Source organism: Chiloscyllium punctatum, chromosome 46 (assembly GCF_047496795.1).
Source record: "Chiloscyllium punctatum isolate Juve2018m chromosome 46, sChiPun1.3, whole genome shotgun sequence".
NCBI classification, from domain to species: Eukaryota; Metazoa; Chordata; class Chondrichthyes; order Orectolobiformes; family Hemiscylliidae; genus Chiloscyllium; species Chiloscyllium punctatum.
Window position 1 is genome coordinate 53,070,243 of NC_092784.1, and position 18,441 is coordinate 53,088,683.

The 18,441-nt window shown below is 43.8% G+C and overlaps 1 protein-coding gene across 3 annotated transcripts in view; it reads right to left on the reverse strand.

The window, feature by feature from the left end:
* Positions 1 to 1,877: 1,877 nt before the first annotated feature.
* znf653 (zinc finger protein 653) overlaps positions 1,878 to 18,441 on the reverse strand; it is a 31,650-nt gene continuing 15,086 nt past the window's right edge. For 2 of the 3 annotated variants that reach the window (XM_072564235.1, XM_072564233.1), the window contains 5 exons: positions 16,634 to 16,718; positions 14,076 to 14,187; positions 11,721 to 11,835; positions 5,494 to 5,608; positions 1,878 to 2,174 (listed from right to left, as the gene is read on the reverse strand). In XM_072564235.1, coding sequence (XP_072420336.1) covers positions 1,997 to 2,174; positions 5,494 to 5,608; positions 11,721 to 11,835; positions 14,076 to 14,187; positions 16,634 to 16,718 — 605 coding nt within the window. In that variant the 3' untranslated portion in view covers positions 1,878 to 1,996. The remainder of the gene's footprint in view (positions 2,175 to 5,493; positions 5,609 to 11,720; positions 11,836 to 14,075; positions 14,188 to 16,633; positions 16,719 to 18,441) is intronic. The other variant, XM_072564234.1, reaches the window with a different exon arrangement.

The following is an 18,441-nucleotide window of genomic DNA, read 5'->3' on the forward strand; positions in this document are numbered from 1 at the left end:
ATATTTGCTCTTACATATTATGGTCCTGGTGATTATTCCTGTTAGCGGCTCAGAGGTGCCAAGGTCAAACTGCATCTCTAGTGTCAACCCAGCCAAGATTGGCAAACACGGTACGTGGCAGGATTATATGTCATGCAGTTGACAGGGACATTGCTTTCGAAACCAACAGCCATTGTGGAAGGCTTCGATTAGGTTTTGAAAGGTTTAAACAGAAGGGGATTCACCAAACCTTTGAGAGTATCTCACACACAGTGGGGATACAGAAAACAGTTACACGCTAATGACCACAGTGTAAACATTCTGACACTAAATCTACATTTAGTTACAGAGATGTACAGCACAGAAACAGACCCTTCGGTCCAACCCGTCCATGCTGACCAGATATCCCAACCCAATCTAGTCCCACCTGCCAGCACCCGGCCCATATCCCTCCAAACCCTTCCTATTCATATACCCACCCAAATGCCTTTTAAATGTTGCAATTGTACCAGCCTCCACCACATCCTCTGGCGTGAAGAAGGTTGCCCCTTCAGTCTCTTTCCCCTCTCACCCTAAACCTATGCCCTCTAGTTCTGGACTCCCCCACCCCAGGGAAAAGACTTTGCCTACTTACCCTATCCATGCCCCTCATGATTTTGTAAATCTCTGTAAGGTCACCCCTCAGCCTTTGACGCTCCAGGGAAAACAGCCCCAGCCTGTTCAGCCTCTCCCTGTAGCTCAGATCCTCCAACCCTGGCAACATCCTTGTAAATCTTTGCTGAACCCTTTCAAGTTTCACAACATCTTTCTGATAGGAAGGAGACCAGAACTGCATTCAATATTCCAACAGTGGCCTAATCAATGTCCTGTACAGCTGCAACATGACCTCCCAACTCCTGTACTCAGTACTCTGACCAATAAAGGAAAGCATACCAAACGCTGCCTTCACTATCCTATCCACCTGCGACTCCACTTTCAAGGAGCTATGAACCTGCACTCCAAGGTCCCTGTTCAGAAATACTCTCTAAGACCTTACCATTAAGTGTATAAGTCCTCCTTCTCCTTGTCCTGCCATCCTCCATATTTTTCACTTGAACATCTTTGCAACGGCAGCCGTTGACTTCCCAATGACCGCACAGACTTGTCTATCCAGTGCACAAACTGGAAACCCGCTGATCAACAGACCCCAGCTGAGGAGAGACTGGGCCACCTGCCTTGTCACATGTGCTTGGTAGTCAACAGTAAAGACCACATATAAATCATGATCATTTGAGCATGGAACCGCACTGAAAAAAAAACACCTGTCGAATTAAAGAAAAAAAAATGATGTTCTGGGTGCACGGTTTCTTTTATTGCCATTCGTAGCTGTTTCGAAATTGTAAACGATGACCCTTTTTCCTGCTTGCTAACCTGCTGCACATGTTGAGCTGGGCACAACACTGTCCCATTAAAAGAGTTGTCTTACAGTGGCCTAGACGGTTCCCAAAAGGCTAGCCTTTACCAACCTCTTGGAGGTTAGGCGACTGGAGCTTGATCGGGTCACATTATTGACTGTCACTGCTGCACGGCAGCCCCATGAGATAATTCACCAGAGCACTGAGGCAGAAGGATGCTGACTAAAGGCAGTGTTACTGCCACCAACAACCACTGTGCCCCATCTACCCTGCAGCATGCCAAGCGCAGGCACATGGGAAGTCAGGAACGATGCCATTTAATCGCAAGTTCAGCATCAAATCCACCTTTGGCTTCATCAGCAGTCGGTTCAGAGTGCTTTGCGGAAGTGACAACATCCCCCTCAGCACAGTGATTGCACTGGCCCAAGATTCAAGTAAACTCACGGTATTCACCACCCGCAACTTCACTGTCCCTTGCCTGAAAATACATGACAGAGAGAAAGCTGAAAATAATATAAAATTTCATTTTCCATATAGTCACAGTACTTGCACAGAATTTACATGGAGTCAAAGACGGTTTGTACACATTCCTCAAGTATCACGGTGATTTAAGTCCAGTAGCGTCACATGGTTTGACATTCGGGGTGGCTTTTTAACTTGTGAAATTTGACACTTTCCATTTTCTCGAACTTCTTGCCACAGTATTCACAGGTGAAGTTGTACTGTATCTCGGTGTCGTGCTTCTTCATGTGCCAGTTTAGCGACGCCCTCTGCCGACACTGATAGCCACAGATTTCACACCTTCAAATACCAAGGGGGAAAGCAATTATCAATACCAGTCAAAAGATCACTGCCAAGCCAAGACTCTTTCCCGCGTCAAGGACTGAGCTTGTGTGGAGAACTCTCCTTGTGTTGCAACAATCAATTGGGCGTAAAATTACATGATGAGTTTTTTGCTTTTGCTACGCTGTAAAGGAGCTAGTGAATCCACAGAGATTGATAATCAGTCTTCAATCATCATGCCATGATAAGCCCAGTGTTTGCAGGAGCTTGCTGCACATAAATTGGTTGCTGTGCTACCTGTTTTATGTCAGTGACTATACTTCAACAGTAATTTAGTCATCAAGGTGCGTGGGACATCGCAAGGTGGTTGAAGCTCGACAGGACTACAAGTCACAGGCCTGAAACGGATGCAAATGTTGCCAGACCTGAGTATTCCCAGCATTTTCCGGTTTCTTTCTCCCAGATTTCTAGCATCCTGCATGTCATTTTTTTTTAAACCTTTAACTTATTTTTCCTCTTTTTTTGCAAGTATACATTTTATCAGCTTGAAACAGTGTCCCCAATTTTCAATTGAGCCAATTTAATGTCCCCGCCCCTGTTATCTATCTCGTGTTAACAATTACTTCTTGAACATCTCCAGTTCAAACTGAAAAGACTGATCCCCAACCCCCCCCCCCCCCGATCAGCTGTCACTCAAAGTCATAGTGATGTACAGCATGGAAACAGACCCTTCGATCCAACCCGTCCATAGTGACCAGATATCCCAACCCAATCTAGTCCCACCTGCCAGCACCCGTCCCATATTCCTCCAAACCCGTCCTATTCATATAGCATACCAAACGCCTTCTTCACTCTCCTCCCTATGGTTAGGCTGGCTAGGAAACAAATCTGGGCCATTACAGTGCAATAAACACAGAAATTGCTGGAAAATATCAGGTCTGGCAGCATCAGAGTTCACGTTTGAAGCGGAACGATACAAAATCTTCAGCTCTGTAGAAGGATCACTGGGCCTGATACGTTAACTCTGATTTCTCTCCACAGATGCTGCCAGACCAGCCGACATTTTCCAGCAAATTCTGTTTCTGCTTCAGATTTCCAGCATCCGCAGTTCTTTCAGTTTTTTTGTCTTGTGTCATTACAATGCGTTCTCTTTGCTATCAACTCTTGGAGGTGACCACCAGGTTGCTGGTGACAAAGTAAGATTCTATATGCCAAAGCTGAAGGAAAGGGTGAACCAACAGATGGGGGGGGGCTGACATTCAACTCAAACAGAGCTCAAATTAGACAGATCAACCAATCACAATAGATCTTGCTTCCCCACCCACCTTTTCTGTTCACTTCAGCCAACTGCCCAAATCCTTCTGCGAGAACCCCCTCCCGAAGGGTCATCAGAAACAGACCAGAGCTAATATGACTTCCTTCCCTAGCTCAGGGGAGGTAGCGTCAATTTCAGGACTCCCAACTGAGACTGCCCAGATCAACACTGACTGGAACTTGAACAGGAAACCTCCGGGCTCACTGGACTCAGCAACACCTCACCCACATTAAAATACAGCACATTTACTCCCAGAGGGAAGCCTCACGAGTATTCTAGCCTCGTTGAGTCCCTAATGGAAAAAATAATCCATCTCTACCAATGGGTTCTACAGCAGAAATTCTACAAAACCAAAAGCATTCTCCGACCTCTTCAAATTTATCCTTTACTCACAGAAGCATAAAGATAAGCTACAAGTTACCATGTACACAGTCTTTCTTATACCATATTTCATACAGGTAAAAGGAAGGTAATTTGGAAAAACAGGAAAGGTAGAAGGCTGACATATTAAATAAAAGCAAATTGCTGGAGTAATTCAACATTTTGCAGAAATAATTTCAGACTTGAAATGTTAACCCTGCTTCACAGATGTTGCCAGTCTTGAGTTTCTCCAGCATTTTCTATTTTCATTCCAGATTTCCAGCATCCGTAGTACTTGGCTCTTACGTTGACAACGTTTCCCTTTTAATCCTATTTATCTGCTCAGACGAATTATTGCACAGTTGGATGAACAGAGCATAACATATATAGATGCTTCCTTTCTCAATTTAGAAATGAACATTACCATGGTTTACAAGCTCAGCAATTTGACCTTCTCTGTTATCATTGCTTTTCTTTGATGATTAGAACGATTACCCTGTCAGGTATATTTTTAGTCATGAGAAACCGGGCCTTCTGAAGTTTTAGGGTTTACGTTAATGTTTTCCAGTATTAACATCTCGCTAATTCTCGGTTATAAAGTACCACTTTTCAGGGAACCAAACCATACTGTAGTAATCCCTCATGTCTGGGAGCTGGTAGGATAATAGCACCATAACAGTGATGCTACTAACTCAGAGGCCAATGCCGAAGGCCCTGCTGGAGTCAAATTCCACTGTGGCATTTAAATTCAATTAAATCAGGAGTTGAAAGATATCCCAGGAATAGTGACTTACGAAATTACATTTGATTTTTGCGAAAATCCTCCTTGCTCATTAATATCTTCAGGGAAGGAAATCTGTCACCCCTTGCCATATGCATGGTTCCAGACCCACAACATTGACTCTTATGCTCTCTGAAATGACTTAACAACGGCCACTTACCTCAACGAATGGGCTATGAACCCTGGCCTTCCCAGTGACACCCACATTGCACAAAAAAAATCCAAAAAACTTAAATTGTAAAGTTTATACTAAAGGTCCAAGTACAATAAAACTTAGGCACTAAGAGTAATCACAGGCGGGACAAAATTACAGAATTATCATGCATATGGCAAGGGGTGACAGATTTCCTTCCCTGAAGGACATTAATGAGCAAGGTGGAGTTTCGCAAAAACCAAATGTAATTTCGTAAATCACTATCCCTGGGAAAATATAGAGCTTGACTCTGTCAATGGCAACAGACAATGCCCAATGCAAATGAATTCTGTTGACGTCCATTTGCAAGGCAATTTGTGTGCAAGTCAGAAGACAATGCAGGACGATGGAAACGTCCTTATGTTGCGTCTTTAGAATTAAACCTGTTTGGGATCGCATTTAGCAATATGAGCGTTCGTAAGTCAGACGTTCGCCGAATGGCCATTCCTTCTACACTGCAAATGGTTTGGAAGGGCATCGATATTTTGTGAGCAAAAAAAAAGTTCCTTTTCCTAGTGACAGATTTAACGCCAGATGAATGAAATATTTAACAAATCTGAAGCCGCGCAGCTTAGTTGCCTGATGAGGTTCAAAAAGTGCCCAGTGAAGTGAACACAAAGCAAACATACAACCTCAATTCATCAACCTGCCTTCCTTAAAGAGAGCTGTAATGCAACAAAGGACCTACTGGAGTGGAGTCTCCCCCGTGTGCATCCTTCGGTGAACTTCAAGGTGGTTTTTCCTTTTGAATGACTTCCCGCATGTTTCACAAATAAAATCCCGCACACCTAGACAGCAGAAAACTGAAATCAGAACCAGCAGTTTTGAGTTCATTTTTAAGTCAAATCAGATTGAAACCAACTACATGCATGAAACTAGCTTGCGAAAACCAAGAACATTCACGCATTTAACTTTATTAATTCGAAGGGTCGAACACAGCTGAGACACCAACACAATCTTCGCAGTCCTAGATAGAGGTGTCTGATTAATTCAGATGAGATTAGATTCCCTACAGTGTGGAAACAGGCCCTTCTGCCCAACAAGTCCACACCGACCCTCCGAAGACTAACCCACCCAGACCTATTCCCCTACTCCCTACTAATGGACAATTTAGCATGGTCAATTCACCTGAATTGGGAATCTTTGGACTGTGGGTGGCAACCGGAGCACCCGAAGGAAACCCACACAGACACAGGAAGAATGTGCAAATTCCGCATAGACAGGCAGTCGCCTGAGGCTGGAATCGATCCCTGGCGCTGCGAGGCAGCAGTGCTAATCACTGAGCCACTGTGAGGTGAGATGATCCACTTCTCTTCCCGAAAATCCCACATGCTCATCCTGCGGAGCTGCACATTCACAGCACAAAAATCAAACCTAACTCGTTCTTTCGCTGGACTCCAAACTCTGGAGCTATTTTTTGTTTTAAAGGCCACCCTCAGTCACACCACCTGCATTCAGTCTAGTCTTTTAAAACCCAGGCTAGATGCTGACAAGTCAATATTTTTGGATTACACAAGCTTCTCCCCATCCCACTTGGCAGTTCCCCACTCAAACACAAGGGACAGCTTAAAAGAAAGATCACCTGGAAAAGCAGTAAGCAAAGTCTGCTTCGGTGAGGACACTGCATCAGGTCAGAACATGATACAAGAAACAAGACTAAATCACTCTACCCTTTGTGCCTGCATCTTCAGTCAATGCAATTATAAGTAATCTTCTGTTTCAACTCTTCCCCACCCTTTCCTAAATACTCCTGGTGTTATGGACCAGACCAAACCACATCCAAATATTCCGTAGTCCAGACTCTAACCTTTTCTTATTTTCAAGATTAATGTAAGGTGTTGCGTTCCTGATGCAATTCGATTGGTCAAGCTACCGGACGTAAAGCAAAACACACTTTATTCACCCACTGTGGTTAAAGTACAACAAAGGAATTGGAATGACTGAAGAATAATAGCGTGTAACTATTAGTAAGTAACTCTTCCAATATGGTAACACCCCATTAACACACGCATAACAAAAGACAACTTCAAAAAACAGACTGAGTCTCACACACAACTCCAGTAGTAGGAAGAGAACTCCCTGCTTTCGGCTGTAACTGAGAGGGGAAGAAATAACTTCCACTTCTTCAAGACCCCTAACAGTAACTGCTGAAAGCTAAAGCTAAAACCAAAACTCCTGGCTCTGTCAGAGCTTGATGACACCCATTCAGGCTGCTTCTATTGCTCCAGCTTTTAAAAAACCCCAGGGCCTCACAAGCTTCGAGTGGTTAGAGCAGATTGCTTGACACCTCTGCCATAAAACCTCTCTTCAAAATTAAAACCAGGACAAAATACACCTTTTAAAGCCACAGTATCAGCACTCAAGAACTACCATCAGTGCCCAAGAATCTATCAACCCCAATCCTGAATATATTCAATCTTTTGAAGCCAACGATATTGAAGATTCACAACACAATGAAGAAACTGCTCCTCATCACAGCCCAAAATAAACCTTATCCCAACATACCCAACTGCACACAGCTGAATTTCCAATAGGGTATCCTGAAATGGAGATCTCAGCCGTGTCCTTCAAAGTAACTCAGTCCGTGTTATTTTTCAGTATTGGAGGAATTTGCCAAGCATAGTATTTAACTTTGGCTGCATCACTACTAGTTATATCAGAAATTAATGCAAATTAACAGCAAATTACATTCAAACTTCTGGATGCTACATGATTTGCATTTCTGTGGCTAATCATGGCAGAAAGATTGGCACAGGGTTAAAACTGCACCATTAGATATTACTGGTAGAATTTTTTTTTGACTGAACTCTTGGGACATTGTTGAACTCCAAGAAGTTGCACTTGCTGCCCATGTTCAACAACCCCAATTTGCGGAGCTTGTCCACTGCAAGCACATGATATGATAGCTCACTTTAGAAGGCATTAAACCATGTTTACTTTCACTGACACATTACCTCCACTGAAGGATATAATTAAATGAGATTTTTCTTGCGAACAGCAGACTCCTTTCATGGACATTTTGCTGTGGTCCAAACCTGTAGATGACCAGATTTATTCAATTCCCTTTTATAGCTTATCACAATGGGATTTATACACTGCAATCTGGTGTTATAACCATGGCATCGTTGTGTCTAAGATCAGGCTGTACTACCAAGCATATTAAAGAATTTCATCATTAGGCTACTCAATTCATTCCTCTTCTGAAGTCAATAATGGTACACAGCTGCAGCTCATACCTTATCCAATGGTGCAGTGGTAGTGTCCCTACCTCTGAACCGAGACACCCAGGTTCAAGTTCCACCTGCCTAGACGATGTGTAATAACATCTCTGAACAGGTCGATTAGAAAAACAGTTGTATTCTTCACACAAGTCCTGATGAGGACAGACTGATCATTTTATCTTTAATCAAATTCTGACACAGATGAAACATGACATTTGTCACTGCTGAGGTACCAGCATTCTGACTTGGATGGAACTTTAGAGAAAGATTCTGCATCCACACATAGCGTAGAAAACAGTTGAACAGGTAGCAGGTGCTGCACTGAGCAAAATCATTTGCCCTAGACCGGTTTCAGAAAGTGCAAACTCTTTTCTTTCACTGCGACTACAGTGTCCGCAATGTTCAGACTCAGCGCAGCAGGTTGTACCTGCCCAGGTGTTAAGTTTCTTAAAATGCCCCTGCAGTCAGATGTTTGCCAAAAGGTAGAAGGACTACTCTGCAAAGTCGGTTAAAACTACATGCTTAAAACTTGAGGCCTGTGTCCATTTCCATGAATCACAGGGTCCGACCAGTCGCACTTGTTAATACCCTGCAGTCCATTCTGCAAGCGGCAACAGCTGAAGTGAAGAAGTAGGTTTTAATGTTATTTACATTTGCTGAAAACATTGCTTTATGTAATGCTGCGACCAGGAGCAAGTTACCGAGCTGTCAGTCTCATTTTGTCAAAGGGCTCTGCTGCTTATACACTGCAGTCTCAAGTCTGATACAAATTGACCCCAAATAGAGTTTTAATCCCACTGTTCGGTTACAGATCCTCATCTCTCCCCGGGCGCATTATGTTTTGAGGGACTTCGTTCCAATCAATAGTGTCATTGGGACTGACCTTTCATGTTACTGAGAGCTGCTATGTGAGTCCATTTGTTCTCTCACTCGGTACTGGCCACGAGCCAGACTGGGGCAGGAAGTCTAGAAGGCTGCACGTATGGTTGACTGCAGGAAACCATCCTCCTCAAAAAAACACTACTGGCCAACAGTGAACAAAGCTCAGGTGGGTGGGGAAAATATATCCATGCAATTAGGCAGAACCCCACAGTCCCTACTGGAGCACACCCCCTGCCCTACAAACTAGTGACAGCCTCACTGCTTGATGGAGCGCCTGCAGTCGAAAAGCAAAACATCACCCACCATGATGTGGTGACTGAACCCGAACAGCAGAGTGCCCAGTTTCAACTGTGGCCTACCCGATTTATGGTGAACTTTGATAAAGTGGTCATAAAGTAAAGCATGCTGGGAAGTGGAAGCCAGCCTTGACTAAAGTGACCACATCAATCCCCACGCTGCAGAATCCAGACAGGCTGCAGCTGCCCACAGACAGTTTGCAAACAAACCTGACAGCTGCAGACTCTGCAATACACATCTGAAGTTGGACTTGAATAGGACAATGGAATGCTGCCCTTGGAACAATCAGGAATATCGAGTCATTCGCCAGCCACAGAGGCCCCTAGCACCTTGACTGGAAGCAGCTATGTGCACCTACCATAATGGACACCTAAGGGCCACCCTGCCATTAATGCATCCAGCCCTGGTTGGGTCTGATCGATCATGGGAACCAAAACTGATCAATCCGTTGGTAGATCTTTAAGACCCTGCTAAAAAGGTACAAAGGTTTTGAAGGATAGGAATTGCTGTAAAACCCCACTCAGGGTGCTAACTCGAGAATAACCGCTAAAAGAGAGGACGTTGCAGAGACCCTTGGAAGAAGACCACACGATATCACCGAGTGTAGCCCCAAGATCTAGCGTGGCAGTATACCATCGTACAAAGTTAACTTAAAGCGCAAGATATTTTGTAATGTTTATTAGATTATAGTATACTTTATTGCTCTAATATCAAATGTACAAGGTGTTATAGTCTATCATTATCAAGAGTCGACTCACAGCCCTTTTGCTGAATATAAGAATTTAAATAGTGTGGCACACACAACACAACCTTTCATGGAAGCCTTCGACTACCCTCAGCCACACCAAGGCAGATCATGGAGAGAGTGGCCTCTTGTTTCATGCAGCAGCGGCTATCAGAGTCAGAGCATGACCCACAGACTGAACTCTGGGACCCACGATATTACAACCACTCGTGCTGTTCCAGCTGAAGCCCTGAATTACACGGTTGCTGATTATCTACACCAATACCATTTCCTCATGCTACTCTCACATTCCTCCATGTCACTGGTCTTCAGGCATCTATCAATCGCTATCTTGAACATGTTCAATGACTAAGCTTCCACAGGCCGCTGGAGTAGAGAATTCTAAAGATTCACTGCCCTCAGAGTGAACAAATTCCGCATCTCTTTCTCAAATGCTCTGCCCCTTATCTTGAAATACTTAAAACAGTCTAGCTCCACGCTGACACAAATTCTCTAAGTTTCAGTCAGGTCACCTCAATAAGACAATATGGTCATCCTCGGGAGTAATCTATCGAACCTTTCTTGCAACCCAGTATGGTGAGTGTACGCTCATCCTTAGATAACAATATTCCAGATGGTCTCAGCAGGGAACTACAGAGGAATCTCAACTACTCAAACAACATAGACAAATGCCGGATAACACAATTTAGCTAAGCACCTTATGATCTTACCAGATAATCTGCAATTTGCATAATCGAATGCTAGATAATCAAGATTCCGCCGTACACATCTTTACTCCTGTCCTCAAATTCCCTTGCAATGAAGGCCAACACACCATTTGTCTTCCTAAATGCTTGCTCACCTGAATGCTGACCTACGTGACTCAAAGGAGGATACCTTAGTCTCCAACCCTTCTCTACTTAAGCAGTTCTCAGCTTGTTTTCTCGATCAAAATAAATAATTTCACATTTACCTGGCCAATTTGTGTAACCCATCCAACTCCACTTGAACCCTATTTACTTCCTCCTCAGAATTTCCATTCCCAACCAGTTGGACCGAAGGGTCTGTTTCCATGCTGAACACCTCTATGACTCTGTAACACCACGTTATAGTCTAACAAATTTATTTGGAAGCACTAGCGTTCGGAGCGCTGCTCCTTCAGCAGGTGTTTTTTTCCTAATCAGGGCCCATCAGGATCTGTTTAGTAGTTTAATAATTTGACACTTAAAAGTGTAGATAATATGCTCCTGGTCTGAACCCGTTCCATAATTTTCTCTAAAACCTCACTACTGGCCATCTGAAGACTAAAAACATGCAGAGAGTGTTACAAGGGCCTAATTACCCAATTGAGCTTTCTAGTTTAACCATGCTGGAAAGGGCTCAAATTACCTTCATGTGCAATAAACTGGCACTACATACAAATCAGCTCATCAGTCAGAAGAGAGTGCAGCTGGTGAACAGAGATCAAAAGCTCACAAGAGCTTCTCATTGATGGTATTCTGCATTATTCAAGTAAATTGCAAGCTTAAAGAATTCGTTTGCGTGGCTTCACCCTAAACGAGCAGTCTGTAACCTGCAAAAAGGGCTAGTCAGATGTGGTAACTTAAATCTCTGATCTAATGGCTGCGAAATTCAAAGGTCTTGTGGTGCAGCGGTGGTATCTCCCACCTCTGGGACAGAAGGTCCAGACTCAGGTTCCTCCTGACACAGGAGTCAGTCATACAGTGTCTGAACAGGGTGATCAAAAACATTAAATAAAGTAACGGCTGAAGAGTTTTATCAGGAACTTACCCGAGTGAATGATCATGTGCCGCCGGAGATGATTCGATAAGTAAAACCTCTTGCCACAACCTGGATGAGAACAAACTTTCGTTTTCCCCTTTCTGTGCACAAGGTTGACATGATTCTGATCAGAAGGAAATTTATTTTTATTAAATGAGGCATCCAGATAAACAAGATAGATTTGGGATCTTAGATTTGACATTCTATATCCTTTTCTTATAATATGAAACGATAGAATCTCCACAGTGTATCTGGCCCATCGTGCTTTCACTAACTTCCAAAGACCGTGCAACCTCCCCATCCCCATCCCCACCCCCCCCCCCAAATCCCTTCAACTCTGCATTTCCCATGGCTAATCCACCTAACCTGCACATCTTTGAAGGAAACCGGAGGACCTGGCAGAAACCCAAGGGGGGAGCGTGCAATCTCCATACAGACAGTCACCCAAGGCTAGAATTGAACCCAGTTCCTTGGGATGGTGAAAAAGCAGTGCTAACTACTGCGTCACTGTAGAGTTCACATTCATTTTCCTGTATTTGATCCATTGAGTTACTTTCAGCGTACTGACTGCAAGTCAATGTACTATTGTGGCTCTGATTCAAATTCAGCTTTTCTCCCTGCAAATTTACAATGTATTTTAATTACATTATGCACTAAATTCTGTTTAAAAAATGATTTTATTTCCCTGAATCTCATATTAGATCCGGAACAGGACTTGTGCTTCATCTCTGCAGATCTGTTGTCCTGAGTTGTCGTTTTTCAAGTCATAGAAGCAAACTTCGCATTAGTCCATGCACTTTTGAAATCACGAGTGAAAACCGATGGCATAATTGTGAATATAACCAACTAGCTTTTACACAGTATCTCTCATGATCTCAAAGCCCAAAGTGCTTTTGACATTTAGTCACTGTTGCAAGATGGAAAATACAGAATTTGTACAGAGGAAGCTCCCACAAACAGCAATGCAATAATCACTAGATAATCTATTTTAGTTAAGCTGGTTGAGGGATTAAATGATTTAAAATTAAAGAATGGCGTTGTTTTTGAACGAGTTATAAATGATAAGATTGCTCATTTTCAATTTGCAGCCCGAGGAGGATTCTGAGCTATCTGGAGAAGGTTTTGCAATGGGTTGCAGGCACAATAACCATCATGGCAGCAATTTTTAAAATCACTAATGTTTGGGATGCCCTTCCCTAACTAATTCTTCAGAAAGACAGTGAGTGGTGAGCACTCTTGAATTCTCTGAACAATTTTCCAAACTTAAAACACTCGGCCTAAGTAATGGGGGGTTGTGACCAAAGAGAAGAAGGGAAAAATAAATCACTGCCATAACACCTTCGTCTAAAAGTATCTTGTCTCAAATCAAACCACTCAAATTAATTTGGGAACCAGATTCCTACTTTGCTGTGTTACTTGGATTACAGAATGTAAATTGTTGGAAGTTTCTTTCTTGGTTAGAAATGAAAAAAGGAAGTGTTTAGCTTGTCAGTAAACCTCTACCAATTCTCTCTGTATGGAAAAGAGAGATTAAATTATCAGATTTTGTTGCTGTGGGCATTAAATTGTCAGTTTGTGCACACTAATTTATTGAGGCATTTCAGATTTCACGGATATGGCAAAGATACCAGGGTACGTGTGTCAAATTTTGGGAACGATTTTGCTCACATTTGCCTTGAGCTTCAAAGGTCAGTGAGAACTTGCTCTTCCGCCTCCCCTTGAATTAATGACAAATACAGGGGAACCACGATTATCCGAATGTGATGGGCAGGCACTATTTCGATCGGATAATCGATTATTCGGTTAATCGATTAGATGCCTTTTCTCTGGAGCTCGACGATTTTTAAATCTGCTCCCCGTTCAAGAGACTGCAGCAAGACACTGTACGCGAGCCCCCGCCAACACCGCTCCCTCTCTGGGGCAGCTGCATTGTACACCAACAAGGCTGCTGCTGCTGCCTTTGTGGGGTAAGTCTCCAAACAGCGCATACACATACACAAACCTTTCTACTGCAACTTTTTGGCAGGTTCCACGTTTGTCCTGCACAGGACAATGTTGGAGAGATTATCTGGGGGGGGTGTGGTTTAGGGTACACCCTTGTGTAGAACTCCAGGGAATGTGTGGGGGGAGAGTGAGCGTGGGAGGTTGGTCATTTGGAGATGAAGCCTGTTTGATCACTGAAAACAAAAGACGCGATCATTGCTGGAAACAAGTCTTTGATGTAATGATTCCATCGGGACCTCGAGATCTCCTTCAGATAATCCGATTTTCGGGTAACTGGTATTCGGATAATCTAGGCTCCTCTGTATTTTACAACTTAATCTTTCCAACAGGTTTGGCTTATTGCTGAGAGTCAGTACTTGCCTGGAAGCTGTTCAAAGTGATGTACACCTGGCTGCATCCCTCATGCGGACAGTGAAATAGCTGAAACATCCCGTCAGCATCAATAATGTAGCCGCCCTTTTTCCTCTTTGGTCTGTGGAGAGGATACAGAATTTAAATTTGGTCCATTTCAGTGATGCAATGGAGAAACCTGTAACATGAGTTATCTCCGTATTTCAGCATCAATGTACTGTGGTGAGCAATTAAGCCAGGTTAAGTCAGAAGAGCCCAGGTTGGAGCTCTGCTCTGAACCCTACTGATCTCAAGTTGTTGACAACAGAATTGCATCATAGTCAGCCACAAAATTTTCACACCTAATCTCACCTTTTCACACCGCCTCCTCCAATTGTGGACATGGAGTCAAAGTACTAAACACTAGGTTTAGAAAGAATGGCCTTCATGATCCGACAACCAGATACGACTATTCCTGAGGACCGAGGCCTGATCACTATGGACGAGGAGACTTTAGAAATGAAAACCAATTGCCCACAAATGCAAAGGGGACTGAGGAGAAGCTTCTTTATTCTGAGAGTGGGGAGGGCGTGGAACTTACTGCCACATCAATCGGTTGAGAGAAGTAGCATTGATGAAGTTAAAGGAAAGCAAGAGGGAGAAAGGAAAATAGAAGGACCTTTTCGATGAGCTGAGATCAAGTAAATAGAAGATGAGGAGGATCACGTGGAGAATAAACTGCTGCGCAGACTGGCTGAATGGCCTGCACGCTACAAATGCGACATAATTCCCATTCTATAATTCGGGTATAGTTTCTCCTGTAGGTGCATTTCAGGGCCACAGGATGGAGCTCAGCAGGTTGCAGTGATTCATACACATTATCTAAACTGGCTGCCGTCCTTACTGATTTCAGTATGAGCATGAAGCGTGGACAATCTATCAAGGCACACTCAAGTTGGATAAGATTCACTGTAGACACTTCTACAGTTATACTTTGTACCTGTACCAATACAAAGTACATGAGAACAGCATCTGCATTAAGGGTTCAATAATTAACATCCAACTTTGTGGGACTAGACTCGTTGGGATAGACAACACGCAAATACAAAGCAGGTGCTTTATAGAGAAATAGATGGCAGAAGAAAACACAGCAGGAAGCGAGGGCGCTGCAAGGACACAGTGAAAAACTCACAAAGCAGGACAATACTGTAACTGATTCTTGGTGAAGACTGGTCACCTTTCAGAGGTTAAGGACTTACTGAAGTAATAGGAGCGTCGGGCGCTGAGCTACATATACCTTTACAAAGGCAGGACAAATGGTATGCACAAGTAGTGGCAACATCAGGGATAAACAGGAGGACCCTAGCCAGGAAGACGTTCACGCAACATTTGAGAGCATCAAGTCCTACTGTCTATCGGTCTGCAGAATCTTCCGCATACCTACCTATTCTGAACCTATGCTCACCATCACCTTTAGGTAAGAGGGGCACAATGCTGTGTATAAAGGGCTTCACGAAAGGTACTCATGTTGCTCTGACGTCCAGTGGGCGATTCCACACCACATGGTACAACAATGTACAATTGATATTTGTTTCGGAGCTTCACATCCCCAAGACAGCGGGATCCACTGCCCTCCTGCTACCTGCTCAATTCAGAATACTGCATTTACCTCTGGTCTCCCAACTACATCAAAGATTTTATGAAACTTGACAGGGCTCAGAAAAGAGTTACAAGGATGTTGCCAGGGTTGGAGAGTTTGAGCCACAGGGAGAGGCCGAATCGGCTGGGGCTACTTTCCATGGAGCCTGAGGGATGACCACAGAGGTTTATAAAATCATGAGGAGCACAGATAGGGTGAATAGCCAAGGTCTTTTTCCCAGGGTAGGGGAGTCCAAAATGAGATAACATAGGTTGAAGGTGAGGGGGAAATATTTAAAAGGAACCTGAGGGATAACTTTTTCACACAGAGGGTGGTACGTGTATGGAATGAGCTGCCAGAGGAAGTGGTGGAGGCTGGTACAATTACAACATTTAAAAGGCATCTGGATGGGTATATGAATAAGGAAGGTTTAAAGGCTATGGGCCAAATAGAGTCACACAGATGTACGGCACAGAAAGAGACCCTTTGGTCCAACTCGTCCATGCTGATCAGAAATCCTAACCTAAACCAGTTCCATTTGCCAGCACTTGGCCCATATCCCCCTCAACCCTTCCTATTCATATACCCATCCAGATGCCTTTTAAATGTTGTAATTGTACCAGCCTCCACCACTTCCTTTGGCAGATCATTCCAAAGATTAATTTAGGACATCTGGTCAGCATGGATGAGTTGGACTGAAGGGTCTAATTTTGTGCTGTACAACTGTGACTCAATGAATCACAAGCAAAGATTACCAACATATTCCTGAATTCTTAGAATAGCAATTCATGCCACTTCAACCTGCCTTACCTTGGAAGATACAAACAAATACTTTAGAAAGTAGTACCAGCCGACAGATAGAAGCACAGGAGATTATTGGGAATCAGGGGTCTTCAGTATGAAGGCTAAATCCCATGTCCCACCACACAAGCTTTAACCAAACACTCACTTGTGTGGCGTTTTCTCTGCAGCTTCCTTTGGTTCAGTCGCCGGCAACGCAGAGTCATCAATGACTGTTCTCTCTCCTATCACACCTGCATCAGTAAAGAACAAAGCTTCTGTCACCGTGAACTGCCACCAATTCAATCGGAAAGCAGAAGTGCATTCAAGAGGCCACTGAAAATAATTTGTTGTTACGGCAATGAGGTACTACTATCCAGTCAGAGTCACAGAGATGTACAGCACGGAAACAGACCCTTCGGTCCAACCCGTCCATGTCGACCAGATATCCCAACCCAATCTCGTCCCACCTGCCAGCACCCGCCCCATATCCCTCCAAACCCTTCCTATTCATATACCCATCCAAGTGCCTTTTCAATGTTACAATTGTACCAGCCTCCACCACTTCCTCTGGCAGCTCATTCCATACACATACCACCCTCTGCGTGAAAATGTTGCCCCTTAGGTCTCTTTTATATCTTTCCCCTCTCACCCTAAACCTATGGCCTCTAGTTCTGGACTCCCCGACCCGCAGGGAAAAGACTTTGTCTATTTATCCTATCCATGTCCCTCATAATTTTGTAAACCTCTATAAGGTCACCCCTCAGCCTTTGACGCTCCAGGGAAAACAGCCCCAGCCTGTTCAGCCTCTCCCTGTAGCTCAGATCCTCCAACCCTGGCAACATCCTTGTAAATCTTTTCTGAACCCTTTCAAGTTTCACAACATCTTTCTGATAGGAAGGAGACCAGAATTGCATGCAATATTCCAACTGTGGCCTAACCAATGTCCTGTACGGCCGCAACATGACCTCCCAATCCTGTACTCAATACTCTGACCAATAAAGGAAAGCATACCAAACGCCTTCTTCACTATCCTATCTACCTGCGACTCCACTTTCAAGGAGCTATGAACCTGCACTCCAAGGTCTCTTTGCTCAGCAACACTCCCTAGGACCTTACCATTAAGTGCATAAATCCTGCTAAGATTTGCTTTCCCAAAATGCAGCACCTCGCATTTATTTGAATTAAACTCCATCTGCCACTTCTCAGCCCATTGGCCCAAAGGAGAAAGTCTTATTGGTCCAGAGTTCAGCAGACTTCAGGCCCTGCGGTCTGTTTCCATGCTGTACATCTCTATGACTGTGAATTCTATGACTCTACACATCGTTCTGACCAATGTAGGCAAGCATGCCAAATGCCTTCTTCAGCACCCTGCCTACCTGCAGCTCTCCTTTCAAGGAACTGTGCACCTGCAACCTGGGGTCACTGTTCGGCAATGTTAACTGATAAGCTGCTGCATCCTCTGCAGACTGCAGTGGAGTATAACCGTGCTAATAGTTTGAGGCTAGTAACAGCAGAGTCAAATGCACATGGCAAGATAGCATTTTGCTATGAACTTAAACTACACTTCTAAGAGAGGGTGAGCGCATGCCGAGTGTGAGGCCACAAACTGCACTCAGCAAGTTTTCCCTGAATGTTTTATGCTATTCCTGCTGCTTCAATGCAGCAAGTTAAAAGTTAGTCCTTGGCAAGATAGTAAGCTATAAACAATAGACTGAGCACTTCATAATTTTGGCCTGACCTTGCAATGGACCATCTACATGATATGCAATGCAATGTCTGCAAGTCAGATCAGGAGGTTAGTGCAACATGTGAATGGCAAGCAACCCATTTTTATTCCAAACAAGAAACTGAAGATGAGAAGAGGTTGGGTGGAGACTGGTATTCCTCCTCTTTTTTTGCATCACCGGGGTGCTCATGTTTTTAGAAACTGCACTCATGTGAAACAGGCAGCAGTACAGAATTTCAGGGTTTGAC